The 16,409-nt window shown below is 42.2% G+C and overlaps 1 protein-coding gene across 3 annotated transcripts in view; it reads left to right on the top strand.

Annotated features, from left to right (window-relative positions):
- The window catches only part of LOC146060135 (putative ATP-dependent RNA helicase DDX60), a 215,099-nt gene extending 199,386 nt beyond the window's left edge, over nt 1-15,713 (top strand). For 2 of the 3 annotated variants that reach the window (XM_083173076.1, XM_083173058.1), the window contains 3 exons: nt 566-717; nt 11,595-11,657; nt 13,364-15,713. In XM_083173076.1, coding sequence (XP_083029202.1) covers nt 566-717; nt 11,595-11,657; nt 13,364-13,463 — 315 coding nt within the window. In that variant the 3' untranslated portion in view covers nt 13,464-15,713. The remainder of the gene's footprint in view (nt 1-565; nt 718-11,594; nt 11,658-13,363) is intronic. The other variant, XM_083173067.1, reaches the window with a different exon arrangement.
- The last annotated feature ends 696 nt before the right edge of the window (nt 15,714-16,409 follow it).

Below are 16,409 nucleotides of genomic sequence, written 5' to 3'. Positions count from 1 at the left end.
CCCTGTCGACTTAAGCCATGTCGACCTATTTCAGATGTCGACCTTTAGTGGTCAACCCAATGCATGTCGACTTAAATGGGGTCAACCTAATGACCATATCCCTAGAAGCCTCTTACTTCCAGTTCAGATGTTTTTTGATAAAGATGTAATTGCCCCATACACACTGGACAACTTTGAGCTGAAAGTTTACCTGTTTGAGCTGCTTTCAGCTCGAAAGCCGTCAAGTGTGTATGGGGCAGCGGTGAGTCCTGATGCGTGCTCTCGAATCATCGGTGGCCCGGCCACTCATCTGCTGGTATTACAAGCAGATGCGGGGTGGACAGCTTTCCAGTGTGTCCTGCTATGGAAAGTCGTCACTACCCAGGAAAATTGCTTAAACGATTGTGTATGCACTGAGCATTTCTCAGCCCGGGCAAAATCGCCCAGTGTGTATGTTCCTTAGGTCATTCATTGACAAATATTTTCATAAGGAAATTGGCAATTTATAGCCTTTACCTGCTTTGACAGAAAGTAAGAGAAGTGCTTTAAATATGTTTTATTTCATTGTTATACTCTTTTTCCACAGCTCATGCTACAAACGGCTCATATTCCTGACAAACATATTCCATTGTTACCCCAGAATTGTACTGATGGTTGTGGAAGAAACCTGTTCCTGAACTCCTATGCCCTTGATTTTTTCAAACATGGATCCTTAAAAGCGATTGCAAATGATAATGGGTATGTATTTCTCTAAAATCGTATGTACCAGAGATTAAAGTATTGTGGGAATAAATACTTTTTGAGCCCGGGGCTGGTTATGCTTAGGGGGGGGACCGCACGCCGTTTTTTTTAATTTAATTTTTGTTTTAACTATTTTTTTTACAACAGAAGCATGCACAGATCTCAATGATCTGTGCATGTTTCTGTAAAAATCGCCAGCAAGAAGCTGGTCTATTTTTTTTGCGCTTTTTGGTAAGGTCCCATATGCGACTTTAGAACTCGCATCCTATTACATATGCGAGTTCTATAGTTTCCTATGGGAAAACATCTGGGACCATTATTTGTATAATGGGGCACTGCTGGGGGGCATTATATGTGTATGCGATACTACAGGGGGCATTATGCATGTAAGCAACACTACAGGGTGCATTCTGTATAGAATGGACAGCCACCGCTAGCCGCCGGAAGGGGGCGCACATGCCCTGTTACAACTGAGCTCTCCGCCAAACCCTGACGCATCCCTGTTAGGGGGGCTAACCCTGCCCATCTCCCTGAAGCGGTGACGGGTAGGGCTGCCACTCCCAGTCTCCCCCGAGTGACTGGGACGTGAGTGCGTGTGAGACGCTAGCGTGTATCAGTCAGATGGAGCGCCTCTCCACCAGCGATCGCCAGCCCTGCGATGAATGAGAGGTGCTCCATCTGTATGGTCAAATTCAAGTAGTAACTTGCAGAAGGATAGGGAGGGGCTAGATGTAGGGGAGGATCGAAGGGCATAATGCTGGGATTTATCTAGTCTGGGATCCAAAACTAGGTTAAAGTCCCCCAGTAAAACCCAAAGAATCCTTAGAGGTCTTGCATATTAGAAGGCATGATTTACTGAGGAAGGGTACCTGGTTAGAGTTGGGAGAGTACAGACATACCAGTGTTGACAGTTTGTCCTCTAATTTGGGAGTGTAAAACAAAAGAGTTGTGTTTATTAAACAAGATAGCGACCCCATTATGTTTAAATGGGCCATTCGCATAGTAGCCTAAGGGAAAGTTATTGTCTTTAAAGAGGAATGGGGTAAACATAAGAGAGGTGAGTCTCTTGTAGGGCGACAATGTCTGCTTTCTGTTTATAAAAAAGGAGAGTGCCAATCTATGCTTATAAGGGGAGTTTAACCCCTTAACATTCAATGATTGGAGATTGGGCATTTAGGGGGAAATTTACCAATATGGATTCATAAAAAATAGGTGTATTCGTAGGCAGAAATACACCTATTTTTTACACATTTGTATTTTCGGGATTTACAATCCCAAAAATACAACAATTCGTATTCCTAATGATGGGACATTCGTATTTGTATTTACAAATACGAATGTCTACACCATCGATAGGATATGACAGGAATCACCATTAAAAAGAATGGTGGTTCCTGATGTACTAAGCAGCCGTATTGATAATACGGGTGCTAATTGGTGTAAAACAGCTACGCAAATATGACAGGAAAATACACCCTGATGTTCCTGTCGTATTTGGCTTAAGCCTGCACGGATCAGTCAGATCCGCGCAGGTTTTAGTGTAGAAAATTAAATAAAAAAAAATAAAAAACGGCGTGGGTCCCCCCCACAGCTGTAACCAGCACCAGGCTGAAAGAGCCGGGGCCGGTAATTAAAAATCAGGGAACCCGACAAATAGGGGTTCCCCGATTTTTAACAACCAGCCCCAGGCTCCAGGTCCGGGGCTGGTTCCCAAAATACAGGGGACAAAATGACTAGGGGTCCCCCGTATTTTAAGAACCAGCCCCAGGCCAAACCAGCCAGCAGGGTAATGCCACAGCCTGGGGGGAGACTTTTTATACAAGTCCCCCTGGCCAAAGCATTAACCCTCTGACCAGTCAGCCTGGCCAGGGGCCCTGGGGGAGTGGGAACCCCCCCAATAAAAGGGTCCCCCCCCCTCCTGGACTTACCTGACCAGGCTGAAGCCTGGTGCTGTCCCCGGTGACCCTGGGCTGTGGTCACCGGGCTGATCTTGGTGTAAAAAAAAGATGAATAAACTATTGTTTTAAACTGTGGAACTATGAGTCCCAGCAAGCCTCCCCTGCAAGCTGGGACTTGGAGAACCACAAGTCCCAGCCTGTGGGGCATTAAAGGGCCCGCTGGCACTTGTAGTTCCACAGTAAAAAAAATTGTTAAATAAATACACACTGACACCTGAAAAATAAAAGTTTAATACATACATTACACACACACTGATACTTATCTATCTTGATCCCGTAGGTAGGTCCCAGAGTCTTGATCCGGTGCCTTGTCCTGGTTCCGGATCCATGTCGTCATTCTTCATCATGTCGATCTTCATGTCGGCGTCGGCGTCAGGTCCGGGTCCGAAGAAATCCATGGTGGACCTGTGGAAGGAAATCCAACTCACCCAGGTCCTCCATGGAAGTTCTTCTGGCTTGGTCCGATGTAGTCCAGGCCTTCTTCCTTCTTCTTCCATCTTCTTGCTTCTTATTCACGCTGCCGGTGACTCCAGCAAAGCTCCCCGACTGTCAGAGCCGCAGAGATCCTTCCTCCTCGGCGTCTGTACTAAGAATGAATTCTGGCCAATCAGAAGCAGCCTAGCGGCCAATCAGGAGCCAGGAAAGTCGGCTTCTGATTGGCCAGAATTCATTTTTAGTACAGACGCCGAGGAGGAAGGATCTCTGCGGCTCTGACAGTCGGGGAGCTTTGCTGGAGTCGCCGGCAGCGTGAATAAGAAGCAAGAAGATGGATGAAGAAGGAAGAAGGCCTGGAGTACGTCGGACCAAGCCAGAAGAACTTCCATGGAGGACCTGGGTGAGTTGGATTTCCTTCCACAGGTCCACCATGGATTTCTCCGGACCTGACGCCGACATGAAGATCGACATGATGAAGAATGACGACATGGATCCGGAACCAGGACAAGGCACCGGATCAAGACTCTGGGACCTACCTACGGGATCAAGATAGATAAGTATCAGTGTGTGTGTAATGTATGTATTAAACTTTTATTTTTCAGGTGTCAGTGTGTATTTATTTAACAATTTTTTTTACTGTGGAACTGCAAGTGCCAGCGGGCCCTTTAATGCCCCACAGGCTGGGACTTGTGGTTCTCCAAGTCACAGCTTGCAGGGGAGGCTTGCTAGGACTCATAGTTCCACAGTTTAAAATAATAGTTTATTCATCTTTTTTTTACACCAAGATCAGACCCGTGACCACAGCCAGGGTCACCGGGGACAGCACCAGGCTTCAGCCTGGTCAGGTAAGTCCAGGAGGGGGGGACCCCTTTATTGGGGGGTCCCCACTCCCCCAGGGCCCCTGGCCAGGCTGAGTGGTCAGAGGGTTAATGCTTTGGCCAGGGGGACTTGTATAAAAAGTCTCCCCCCCGGCTGTGGCATTACCCTGCTGGCTGGTTTGGCCTGGGACTGGTTCTTAAAATACGGGGGACCCCTAGTCATTTTGTCCCCCGTATTTTGGGAACCAGCCCCGGACCTGTGGCTGATTGTTAAAAATCGGGGAACCCCTATTTGTCGGGTTCCCTGATTTTTAATTACCGGCCCCGGCTCTGTCAGCCTGGTGCTGGTGTAAATTTGCCAAGAGAGGTAGAGAGGAAAAGAAAACTCTGGGTGGGGGCACTCTTATATCACTATTGCGAAGGTTGTTTATGATACACTTAAAATTTAATATTTAATAGGTATGCTCTAAAATAAAGTTCCTCAATATGTTTACCCTAAGTACGTGGGGCGCCGCAAAAATATATATTAAATTGGGTAGGGGCAAATTTATGCCACCTAGGGAAAAGAAGACAACCGGTTTTTGTTAATGGTTTTGTAGTTGATCCTCATTTATCCTATGATTTCACCATGGTGCTGGTATAGGTTTCAAGGATTGTAATCATTGGACCATTTTCATAAAAACCGGTGGTCATCTATCAGGCAGACTGAGCTGTAGTATGGTTAGTGCTCACAGGGGGGCGATACAGTGCTACAGTTTGAGATTGCAGGTTTGTAACGTAACAATCATAAATTTAATAAGCAGTTGATGGACGAAACAGGTTGGTCCCAAGTGAGACCAAGTAGGTGATATGAAGAGAAGCCACTGGACTAAGCCAGCGGTTACCTGGCGACCTGACCCGCCTGCGATAAAGGTCTGGCGTCAGGTCGGCTGCTGTCTCGCTGTAGCGGTGTCCCTGTCTGAGCTCCTGCCCGGCCGGTCACGTGAGTGCACCACGTGATCGGAGTCCCGTCTCTGACGTACGTATCGCGGTGCGCTTGGTCACAGGGGGGTGTGTGGAGCTGTCTACATTGTCGGAGTTCATTTATTTGGTGCGCAGCCAATAGGACACTTCTGTGCTTGATAGGCATGGATGTGAGCCTGTAAGGAGTGAACCTGCTTGTATGCCATGGACCAATGGGGAGCCTGAATGCGCGTGGAGCCTCCGTGTCAGAGCCAGTGATGAAACGGGGGCTTGTGTGCTTCAGCCAATCGATTGCTGCTGTTGGTTTAGGCTTCTAGCGTACTTGGTAAGTGATGTTGTTTATTGTGGTGCGTATTGCACCCTATTGAGAGCGATTAAGCTGGTGTCTCATAGGAGTCCCTAAGACTATGCTTTTAATGCATTTAATGGCTGGAGAAAACGATCCATGTCAGGGACAGTGATACGCTGTGAGCTAACACTCACGTTAATAAAGATATATTTATAGCCAAATATGGTGTCCTCTCATTTATATTTATATTCATAGTCCTATTATTTCACATAATATTCACCTACCCTTTCCCCCCCCTTCCCCCCCCTCCCCCCCTCCATCACCCCTTTTATAGTAACCAGTAATCACTTGTCACTCACTCACAGTAATAAGCACTCCTAGCCAGCGACACATTATGAGTACCTATCAAGTAACCAACCCCCTAAAATCCCCAAGTGAGTATTGGACAGACCATCATAGGCACAACAATGTACCAATGTACCAATTACGCAAGCCTGCCTACAAAAATGCCAACCTACTGAGCTCTCTCCTCGCCTACCAAAAGGACTGAATCCAGATCTACATATAAATTAAACTATCTGGACCTCGGTCCAAAAATCCCAAGAATGATCCTCCAAATATGATCAGGATCACTGTGTGTAGATAGCACCATGTATATATGTATATATTAATCCAACTATCCTCCTTTCCTGAGTAGTGTAGACTCCATCTATATAGACTTACCCCTCCTTTATTCCCCCTTCTCCAAATACCTTCCTTTCAACAGCTGTCATATATAAAAATCTTAACCCTTGATATATCCCTAACATGAGAAAGGACAGCCTAACAAATATGTTTATCACGTGAACTGCCATTACCAAACACGCTATGTATTACCCCTGATAAGAGATTCTATCTAGCGGAGTACATGCCAGCGCTATATTAGTACAAGTACAGCACCATAGTAGGAGCCCCATATGACAGCGATCTATACACACATAAACAAACCAAGGACACAGTCGGAGTATATCTAAGCACCGCATGAGCTCAATAACAAAAGCTCACAGCGTATCACTGTCCCTGACATGGATCGTTTTCTCCAGCCATTAAATGCATTAAAAGCATAGTCTTAGGGACTCCTATGAGACACCAGCTTAATCGCTCTCAATAGGGTGCAATACGCACCACAATAAACAACATCACTTACCAAGTACGCTAGAAACCTAAACCAACAGCAGCAATCGATTGGCTGAAGCACACAAGCCCCCGTTTCATCACTGGCTCTGACACGGAGGCTCCACGCGCATTCAGGCTCCCCATTGGTCCATGGCATACAAGCAGGTTCACTCCTTACAGGCTCACATCCATGCCTATTAAGCACAGAAGTGTCCTATTGGCTGCGCACCAAATAAATGAACTCCGACAATGTAGACAGCTCCACACACCCCCCTGTGACCAAGCGCACCGCGAAACGTACGTCAGAGACGGGACTCCGATCACGTGGTGCACTCACGTGACCGGCCGGGCAGGAGCTCAGACAGGGACACCGCTACAGCGAGACAGCAGCCGACCTGACGCCAGACCTTTATCGCAGGCGGGTCAGGTCGCCAGGTAACCGCTGGCTTAGTCCAGTGGCTTCTCTTCATATCACCTACTTGGTCTCACTTGGGACCAACCTGTTTCGTCCATCAACTGCTTATTAAATTTATGATTGTTACGTTACAAACCTGCAATCTCAAACTGTAGCACTGTATCGCCCCCCTGTGAGCACTAACCATACTACAGCTCAGTCTGCCTGATAGATGACCACCGGTTTTTATGAAAATGGTCCAATGATTACAATCCTTGAAACCTATACCAGCACCATGGTGAAATCATAGGATAAATGAGGATCAACTACAAAACCATTAACAAAAACCGGTTGTCTTCTTTTCCCTAGGTGGCATAAATTTGCCCCTACCCAATTTAATATATATTTTTGCGGCGCCCCACGTACTTAGGGTAAACATATTGAGGAACTTTATTTTAGAGCATACCTATTAAATATTAAATTTTAAGTGTATCATAAACAACCTTCGCAATAGTGATATAAGAGTGCCCCCACCCAGAGTTTTCTTTTCCTCTCTACCTCTCTTGGCAAATTTACATATTGCTCTCCTAACTCCGGGGTGCACCACTGACCGTCCCACAAACAGGCACCCACTGGCGTACAGCCACAAGGTGCTCTGGGACACACTTATCCTATCTTATAGGCATAGGTCAGTTCTTATCACTATTGCCCCATTCCTTTTGAAATCATCACAAATACCTGTGCGGTCATACTCCCCCTATCCCAATTCCCTTTTCCCACCCAATATAGAGCCTGGTGCTGGTTACAGCTCTGGGGGGGACCCCACGCCGATTTTTTTTATTTATTTTTCTATTTTTTTTTACACACTGCAGCCTGCACGGATCTGACTGATCCGTGCAGACTGCCTACACTAATTCGTATTAGCGGCTGTATATATGGCCAGCTAATACGAATGGTTACACCATCGGAGGGTTACAAAGCAGTCGTATCTGACTGCTTTGTACATTCCCCTCTAGAACACGACTTTGCATACGACTGAAACAGTCGTATGCAGTCGTAGGGGAAATACGAAAAACTAGGTTTTTCATATTAGTAAATTTCCCCCTTAGTATCAAAATACTGGGGTTTATTCTAGTTCATTCTTTCTGACAAAACCGTTCTTAGATGGACAAAACCATGTGCACTGCAGGGGGGCAGATGTAACATGTGCAGAGAGAATTAGATTTGGGTGAGTTTTTTTGTTTCTGTGCAGGGAAAATACTGACTGAATGATTTTACACTGCAATATAGATCTCACTTTGAAGAAAAACCCCACCCAAATCTAATTCTCTCTGCACAAGTTACATCTGCCCCACCCACAGTGCACATGGTTTTGTCCATCTAAGAAGGATTTTGTCAGAAAGAATGAACTAGAATAACCCCCACAGAGACAAGAGGAATCAGGCTTGATTTGTGGTATGTGTGGGACACATCGGAGAGAGTAATATGTTGTTCAATGAAGTAGTAGGGATCTGGATAGGAAAAGGGAAGGGAAAGTAGAGGGTACAAAAAGAGTAACATAAAGAACAAACTGGAAGGAAAAACCCAAAAGGTCCAGTGTATTGGACTCAAATGGACTACTGCAGGGGAAAGAAAAAACATGGTTGGAGGTGGCTATCCAAAATGGAGGTGGCTATCCAAAATGGATAACAGGTATTAGAAACAGGCAAAAAGACAATTAGTAGTAAAAATTATCATAACAACTATAGATTTCAAATGACAATATGTTTTTGTCTCAATCATCAGTCTTATATATATATATATAATATATACACATACTCTGTATATGTGTGTGTGTTTTTGCTGATGTGAGGCAGAATCCGAGAGAGATCAGAGATAAACTTTTCTGCAATAGCAGAATCTGGTTGAGAGGATAGTTTCAAGCAGCTTGTTTAAAGGGAGGTCTGGAATAATGGTGTGCTTCCAAACACAGCTGGGGAGGACTCATCTCAAAGTGAGTAGTCACTGTTCAGAGGAAACAGGGCCGCCATAAGTGGGATGCTGTGGCTACAGCTGTCCTGTCCTGGCTTCTCTGAGAGAGAGGGAAGGACCTGGGTAACTAATTTTGCACACCACACTCCCCCCCCCCCCCCGCCACTGCCTCCGCTGTGCTGCCTGCCTGCACTGTCAATGCGCTGAACGAAGCCCTGCAGAGTCCCGTAGTCTTCTTCACCTCCAGACACCGGCAGCCAATCAGAGCTCGCATACCACCAGCAACCGCTCTGATTGGCTAACAGTACGCAAGCTCTGATTGGCTCACCAGCTGTGCCACATTTTAATTGGCTGTCGGTGCCCGGAGGTAAAGATGCCTGCACTTTGGGAGCAGGGCTTCGTTCAGCCACAGGAGATAAAAGGAAAGCTATGAACCTCAGGTACAGCTACAGCTGCTGTATAAAAGGAGTGTGTAAAGCTCCTTATATGATTAAAGACAAGAAAAAAACAAAGAATACAGTGCTTGGGTTTGTCCTGAAAAATAATTACCTACAATAGGCTATATAAAAACATTTATTACATTCAAAGCAATACATACAACAACATTTAGAGAATTCTCTAAAAAAAAAATAGGAAAAAGTGTGTGTGGGGGGGGGGGGGGGGGGTAAAAAAATGGAAAAAAGGTAAAATGAGTGGATGAAAAATTAGTCATTGTGTGCAAAGTTGCTCCAGTGTAAGAATTAATAGTTTGTGGGTACCCACGTGGTTGTTATAGTTACCAACGGTGATGGTCCACGTGGTTATTGTTGTTACCGACGGTAATGATCAGCTAAACGTCTCCTACTGGAGGGATATGTTTCATATGGTCCCAGTTGTATGTCCAACTTGTAGATCCAATTTGGCTGGCTTCAGCCACAGCGCACTGAGCAGGTGGCAGCACAGCGGAAGGGGGTTGGGACCTGGAGTAAGTGAGGGGGGGGGGGGTACCGGACTAAAAACCAGTCCCAGGCCCCAAAATTCCTAGCGGCAGCCCTGAGAGGAAATACCCATATGAACTGGAAGGGAGGACTTGCTGCATTTGCCAGCCACGGCAACTCCCCTCCTGTTTCGGCCATCTCCTTGATCACGGCTCTTTTTCACAAAAAAAATCAATAAATAAGTGTGGCCATGGCAATAGAACATTCTTGCAGTGGGTGCTTTTAGGTACTCAAAAACCTCACTGTTTGCATCTTTGCTTCTGTGTGTCACTAATGGAATCATATGCCAAGGCAGAAACTTATTACAACTCACATACTGTAGGTTATATATGCCATGAATGCTCTAGTCATCTTTCAGTCCTGATTTAAAAAAAAAAACATGTCCTTGTGTAATTGTTCCTTTCGTTAGTTCATTATGTAGTGTATCAGACTGGCCTGCCTACCAACAAATTTGAAATGTATTATGTGTGTTTCAGCTCAGGAGAATACAGTAGAAGCTTACACAACAGTTACAGGATATATGGTACAACAGATTTATCTCTGGCCTTAAACTAGGGAAACCAGAAAGATGATTTGATAGATGCATGAAATACACAAAAATTATATGACCCCAAATAATTGAGTGCTCTAATTTCATTGTAATACGAATAAACAATATTTAATAATAGGAGATCCACTAATTACTAGAGATTAGCTTTTAACTCAGATCTCCCTAATTGTCCTGGATCCCTAATCAAGACAAACCCTTGTGATCCCAGTTGTCAAAACATTTTTAAATATAAATAACCTTGTGTTTGTGCATCTGCTCTGTTGCTTAGTTTAGCCGGCCAACCTTTGGTCTACAGTAAGTTGGTGAACAATATTGCTGTCAGGTGGTCAAAATTGACTGGAAATTAATGTTATTGTGGTTAATAATACTGTATGAGCAAAAACAGGCTCAAATTGTGTGATTTTTAGTTGTTTGTTTTGTTTGTTCATTTATGGAAAAAAAATCTGAAACCAAAACCAGGGTGGATTGGGCAAAAACAAAACCAGAGGATGAATTAAAACCAAAACCACAACCATGGTCACTCATCTTAGTAAGATAATAACAGAGAGATCATCCTGTAGTAAAATTTTAAGTGTCACTTCATACAGTTACTGGAGTGTTCAATGCCTCACTCCCAGAATATAGTTTTAATGCAAGCAAGTTACAACAGGCAGGGTGTGTTTCTCTTCACTCTAATAAATATTAATAATGTTTGTCAATAGCCTAGTGTAAATGAAAATAATAAAACAAATAAAAATGTTTCTGGACCAGATGTATCAAGCTTCAAAAAGTGATAAAATGGAGAGTGATAAACAGCCAGCCAATCAGCTCCTAACTACCATGGTACATGCTCGTGTTGAAAACTTACAGTTAGTAACTGATTGGCTGGTTGTTTATCACTTTATCACATTCTGAAGCTTGATACATCTGACCCATTTTAGTCTGCATTTACCAATTAAATATGGGCTGCCTATCCTATTAAAAGAGAATGGTCCCTCATTCAGAATTAAATTGCCTGAGAAAGAGGTAATTTGCAAGAGTATCGCATAGCAAGAGCCCTTTTAAGTAAGAATTCCGTGTGTTTTTTATATTTGTTTTATTATTTCTTTTTAGATGTGTTATGTAAATAGTTTTATTTTTAGGTTGTACATTCATTCAGTGTTGATACATATAGCTTATTGATCCAGAAGTGCTTTTTTGTAGGGGGGGGGGGGAGGCAAATATCTTACATTTAACATGTAATATCATACATCATGTAATGTCCTGCCATAAAAGGTTTTCATAAGCTATTTTTTTTACCTCCTCCTTATACAAGTGAACTGTAAATTGTAGAAATATTTAAGATCAGATTTAATACATTGAATTTGTAACTTTATTTCTTGCAGATTTAATATAGGGGATGCCTATGTATTTTTGAAAGACTTTACTCTAACCATTTCAACTATAAGGTAAACTTGTATTATTACTACACCAAATGCAGAGAGTGTTAAAAGCATTTTGTACATATTGTATTGATGTATTATTGATATTTACACACTCTACATGATCGACATACATCCTTAAGACCAACATTTAAAATGTTAGAATATGTCCAGTCTACATTTTAAGATTAAAGGGTTAAGCTGGCCATACATCAGAAAGATCGATCTTAAGATCGATTGCGCTCACGATTGTGTACAATTTCCCTTGAAATCCCCGGCAGTCCTTGGTGGTTTTTGGACACACAATTTACACACAATCGATCATATGATCAGTCATACAATCCATCTGCTGCATGATTTTGTACACAAGATGTGCACACAATCTGCATACAATCCATCATACAATCAGTCATACAATCCATCTTATGATTGATTGTATGATTGTGTACACAAGATGTGCACACAATCTGCATACAATCCATCTTACAATCAATTGAGATTGTATGATTGGGTACAATATCTTTCTGATGTATGGCCAGCTTTACATATACATACCGTAATCTATAAAAACATTTAAGTACAAGCAGTCATAAATACCAATCACATCCCTTCTGCTGTTTCTACAACTAATGCATCTGAACTTTTTAACATTCACAAAGAATTCTCATAAAATAGAATATTTAATACTTATACACGTTGAGTATCCCTTATCCAAATATCCGTTAGCCAAATTATTCCGAAGACCATAGATTCCAAAATTTACTCTTTTTTTTGCTAAAAACCTGCATCTGTAACTGGCACTACTGGGAACATTATATGTATCTGGCACTAAATATATGCAAGAAAAGTATTGCTTTGCGTTTATTATATTCTATGATAAACTTAATAAAAAGTTTATTAAAAAAAAAAAAATTCAGTGTCTGGGATTGTACAAAAACTTTGTTTCATGTTTTAAAACCTTGGTTAATGCACAAATAAAATATTTTTGTGTGTATTTAATGTGTTTGATGCGTTTAAACAACATAAATGCAAGATACCTCAAGATACATCATTGAAATATAAAAATATTCCGAAATACAGAATAATACTTCTGTTCCTGAGCATTTTGGATAAGGGTTACTCAAGGTGTGTCCTGCCCCAGCAAAATCCACCACATAAAGTTGTAAGCTCCGCTCCAGCATTAGTATGCTGGAGCTTCCCTGCAGTGCTGCCGCTGTCCCCCCTGCCTAAGCCGCCTGTCACATTCAGCAGTGATGTCGGCGGCAGGCTGGGGGATGTTCGCGGCGGCTCGGGAGGACTCGGATGCCTGAGCACTCCCGAGTCCCCCCGAGCCGCGCCGACCATAGCCGAGCCTGCCACCGACGTCACTGTAAAATGAGTGACGGCTGGCTGGCGGGCGGGTCAACGGAGCTCCGGCATACCGATCGCCGGAGCGAAAGTGACGGGGTATGGGGGGGCTCTAGAGGTGCTGAGCCAGTGGTGCACACCTGGACACCACTGGTGCACACCTATTCTATATTAGTGATATATATTTTCCGGGACAGCCCGCTGCGGCAGCGCAGCTGAGCCCGGAAAAAAATTCCGGGCATACGACTCAAGGGGTTAATCAATAATAATAAGATTAAATAGATGTGAAAATGTAAATTCTTTCATTTCTCATTTAGATTTTTTTTCATAAAAAATAATACATTTAGTAACTATTTAACCTATTTTTTATTATTGCTTCCCTTCAGTATTTCCATGAAAGAATTGTGCGATGATGAAAATGATCCAGTTGCACTGGCTTTTGAACAACTGAAAAGTGAATATCGAGAGCGCTTTGATAAAGTGTAGCAACAGACACTCCATCAGAGCTTCTTTAAACGATTATATTTTGTAAAACACGCCAACAATAACTCTTGCATATGGATTAATAATTTTCAAAAAGATTTTTAAAGCACCCACCACTGGATTTTAGATTAAATTATATGTACAAATAGGGATAACATGTCAAAAATAATTTCAAGAAATATTTGTTATAATTTGTACACCAATATTGTAAATTACTTAAATGTGTTCTGATCTCTGATGAAACTACCATTATGATAATATACCTTTAAAATATACCTTGTAAATGCTTTACATTTTAGAGTAAAATTTTGTTACATACAGTATATTTTTAGTTTGCATCCCTACAACTGAATTTTAAATTGCGATCTATGTTGTCTCATTGTATTTATTACTTGATAAATATTCTAGTATTTTGACTAGCAATAACTGGATTCTAGGAAGAAAGCATAGCTGCTTGGATAGGATAGCGGTTGTAAATTGTATTTCATTGTCTGCAGCTATTTTTTTTTAAAGATACTGAATCATTTAAAGAAAACCAAATACATTGCACAGTCTACAGTGGTGTAAACCGTATGATTTTTTTTAGCTATTCTGGATTTTTTTTTAATTTAAATTGGTTTTGCCTATTACATGGACCATCTCAGTCAGGCGGTGGTCTGGTTTGCGTCTTTGTCTGGACCTGGTTGGGTAGACCTTGAGGCTATTTCGAGTGGAATCGTGTCACTCCCTCTTGTAGTAATGCTTCCCATGAAAAGTAGACCTTCCGAGGTGGCTAGCAACCCTGTAGTTAACTTCACCTGTTCAGTGTGGAGTCAGGGGATTAGAAAATATAAGTTACTGTCTGATCCTTCTCCCCTTACTCCACTATGGAAAAAAAATCTTTGGTGCAAGGGCAAGCAACCACTTTAGCAGCAGAGTCGATTTCCAAAGGAATAATATTTGCCTCAGATGTCCTCTGGGGGAGGGGGGGGATCTGTATGAGTCTAGGCGATTTGAAAGAAAAATATTCTTTCCCAGATTTGAATGCCTTCACATATCTACAAATAAAGCACTATATAGATACCCATCACTTTCCCAGATCCTAAAATCTCAATTGGAACGCATATGTTTGGGAATGATCTTGTCTTTATGTAATTTACTATTACATTCATCAGAACCCTCTGCACCAAATTTTGAGCGTGAATGGAAGATTGATTTGGGTGATCCACCGGATGAAGATTCTTGGCCCGTAATTCGTGAGCGATTATCTAAAAATTCAATCTCTACTCTGATTAAGGAGAATGCATATAACATTTATTATCACTGGTACTTGGTACCAGGTAGATTAAATAGAATGTATAGCTCTGCTTCTCCCCTATGCTGGAGAGGTTGTGGCGAGTCGGGCACTTTTCTGCACATATGGTGGACTTGTCCTAAAATTGCAGCTTATTGGGAAGAAGTAGCAAATTTATTGAGTAAAGTATTACTAACTAAAGTAATTAGGGACCCATGGTCTTTTCTGCTAGTACATCCCATAACCAGGGCCAGATTTGTGCCTAGGCCCGTGAGGCATGGGCCTCAGGGCGGCACCAATTAAGGGTGGCACGGCAGGCTGACATTCTTTTAAATAGCAGCATGGCAGAGTGGGTGGGCACCGGCAAGTGCCGCTCGTCACCCCCCGCTGCCCACCCGCTCTGCCATACACAGTACATCACCGGCTATCTTCTCCTTGGTCTCATGGTCCCCCTGCGCCACTGGGTGAACTGAATTGCTCTGGCTCACTAGCTTCAATGGAGAAGATAACAGCATTTCTACAGAACAACTCCATACAATTTATTCAAATATGGAATCCATGGTATGTTTTTACACAATCTTTACAGGGCAGGAAACAATTTGACCATCTTGAGAATTTTGTATTATAAATTTTAATTATGACCTTTTGCATGGTAATTCATTTGAAAAAGCATCTCTGAAGAACTTTTGCAATTCAAATATCCCGGGCTATTTTTTTTTTTAAATACTATGTCCTTCATCATTATTCATCCTAAATAACTTAAAATGTTAATGTAAGAGTAGATATGGTAACAACACTTTCAACAGGTATAGGAACAATTTAGAGCAACACTTATGTCAATTTATTATTCTAAGGTTTGTTCTTTGCAATATCTTGAAGGACATTGTCCTGTTTTTTTTTTGTTTGTGTATTATGCATTTCTTGAGAATTTTATACATTGTTAATTGTATATCAAAATTGTAATAAAATATGTTAATACATGGACCATAAACACTGTACCCATCTTTTTTTATGAAGCCCTGTTAAGCTACTACTTTTCTCTTTCTGATTACATCATTTCTATGATCTATGCCAGTGATTCCCAAACTGGGTGCCCTGGCACCATGTGAAGCCTCATGGCACTTGCAGTGGTGCCCTTGATTGGTCATCCAGGATCAATTCATATTACAAACACAAGTTATACAGGAGTTCCAATGGATTAATTGAGTTGTATTTAAAATTTATGATTAAAAAAATGATTGGACACACTTAACCATGCATTATTTCACAACAACTGAATATCTCCCAGCATTACCAGTTGCTTGAACTACTTCCCATTGCATCCAAAAACCTCATCACAAAGCCACAGCAGTATCACTCCATAAGTGTAAATAATACAATTACTCCTAGAAACACAACTCAAAAGAAAAGCAACACATCACTACCGGTCTCTGACAGAAATCCAAATTCAGAAAACTTGAAAAAGATGGTAGAATTGCCACATACATGAAAGGACCTCAAATAAATCCTCACCTAAGATCCAATGATGCTTTCTTCAATGAATTTGAACATGACTTATCTGAGAAATTCCTAGGGGTGGATTGGCCTTTGGCCTTAGACCTTACAGGAAAGATTCTCGGCAGGCTGATGAACATGTGAGGCTGCCCATCTGCCAGTGATTTTTTTTTCAAGACATG

This window comes from Crinia signifera, chromosome 1, assembly GCF_055691185.1.
Source record: "Crinia signifera chromosome 1, ASM5569118v1, whole genome shotgun sequence".
NCBI classification, from domain to species: domain Eukaryota; kingdom Metazoa; phylum Chordata; class Amphibia; order Anura; family Myobatrachidae; genus Crinia; species Crinia signifera.
Note: the sequence above shows the minus strand (reverse complement) of the source record. Positions and strands in the feature narration are given on the sequence as shown.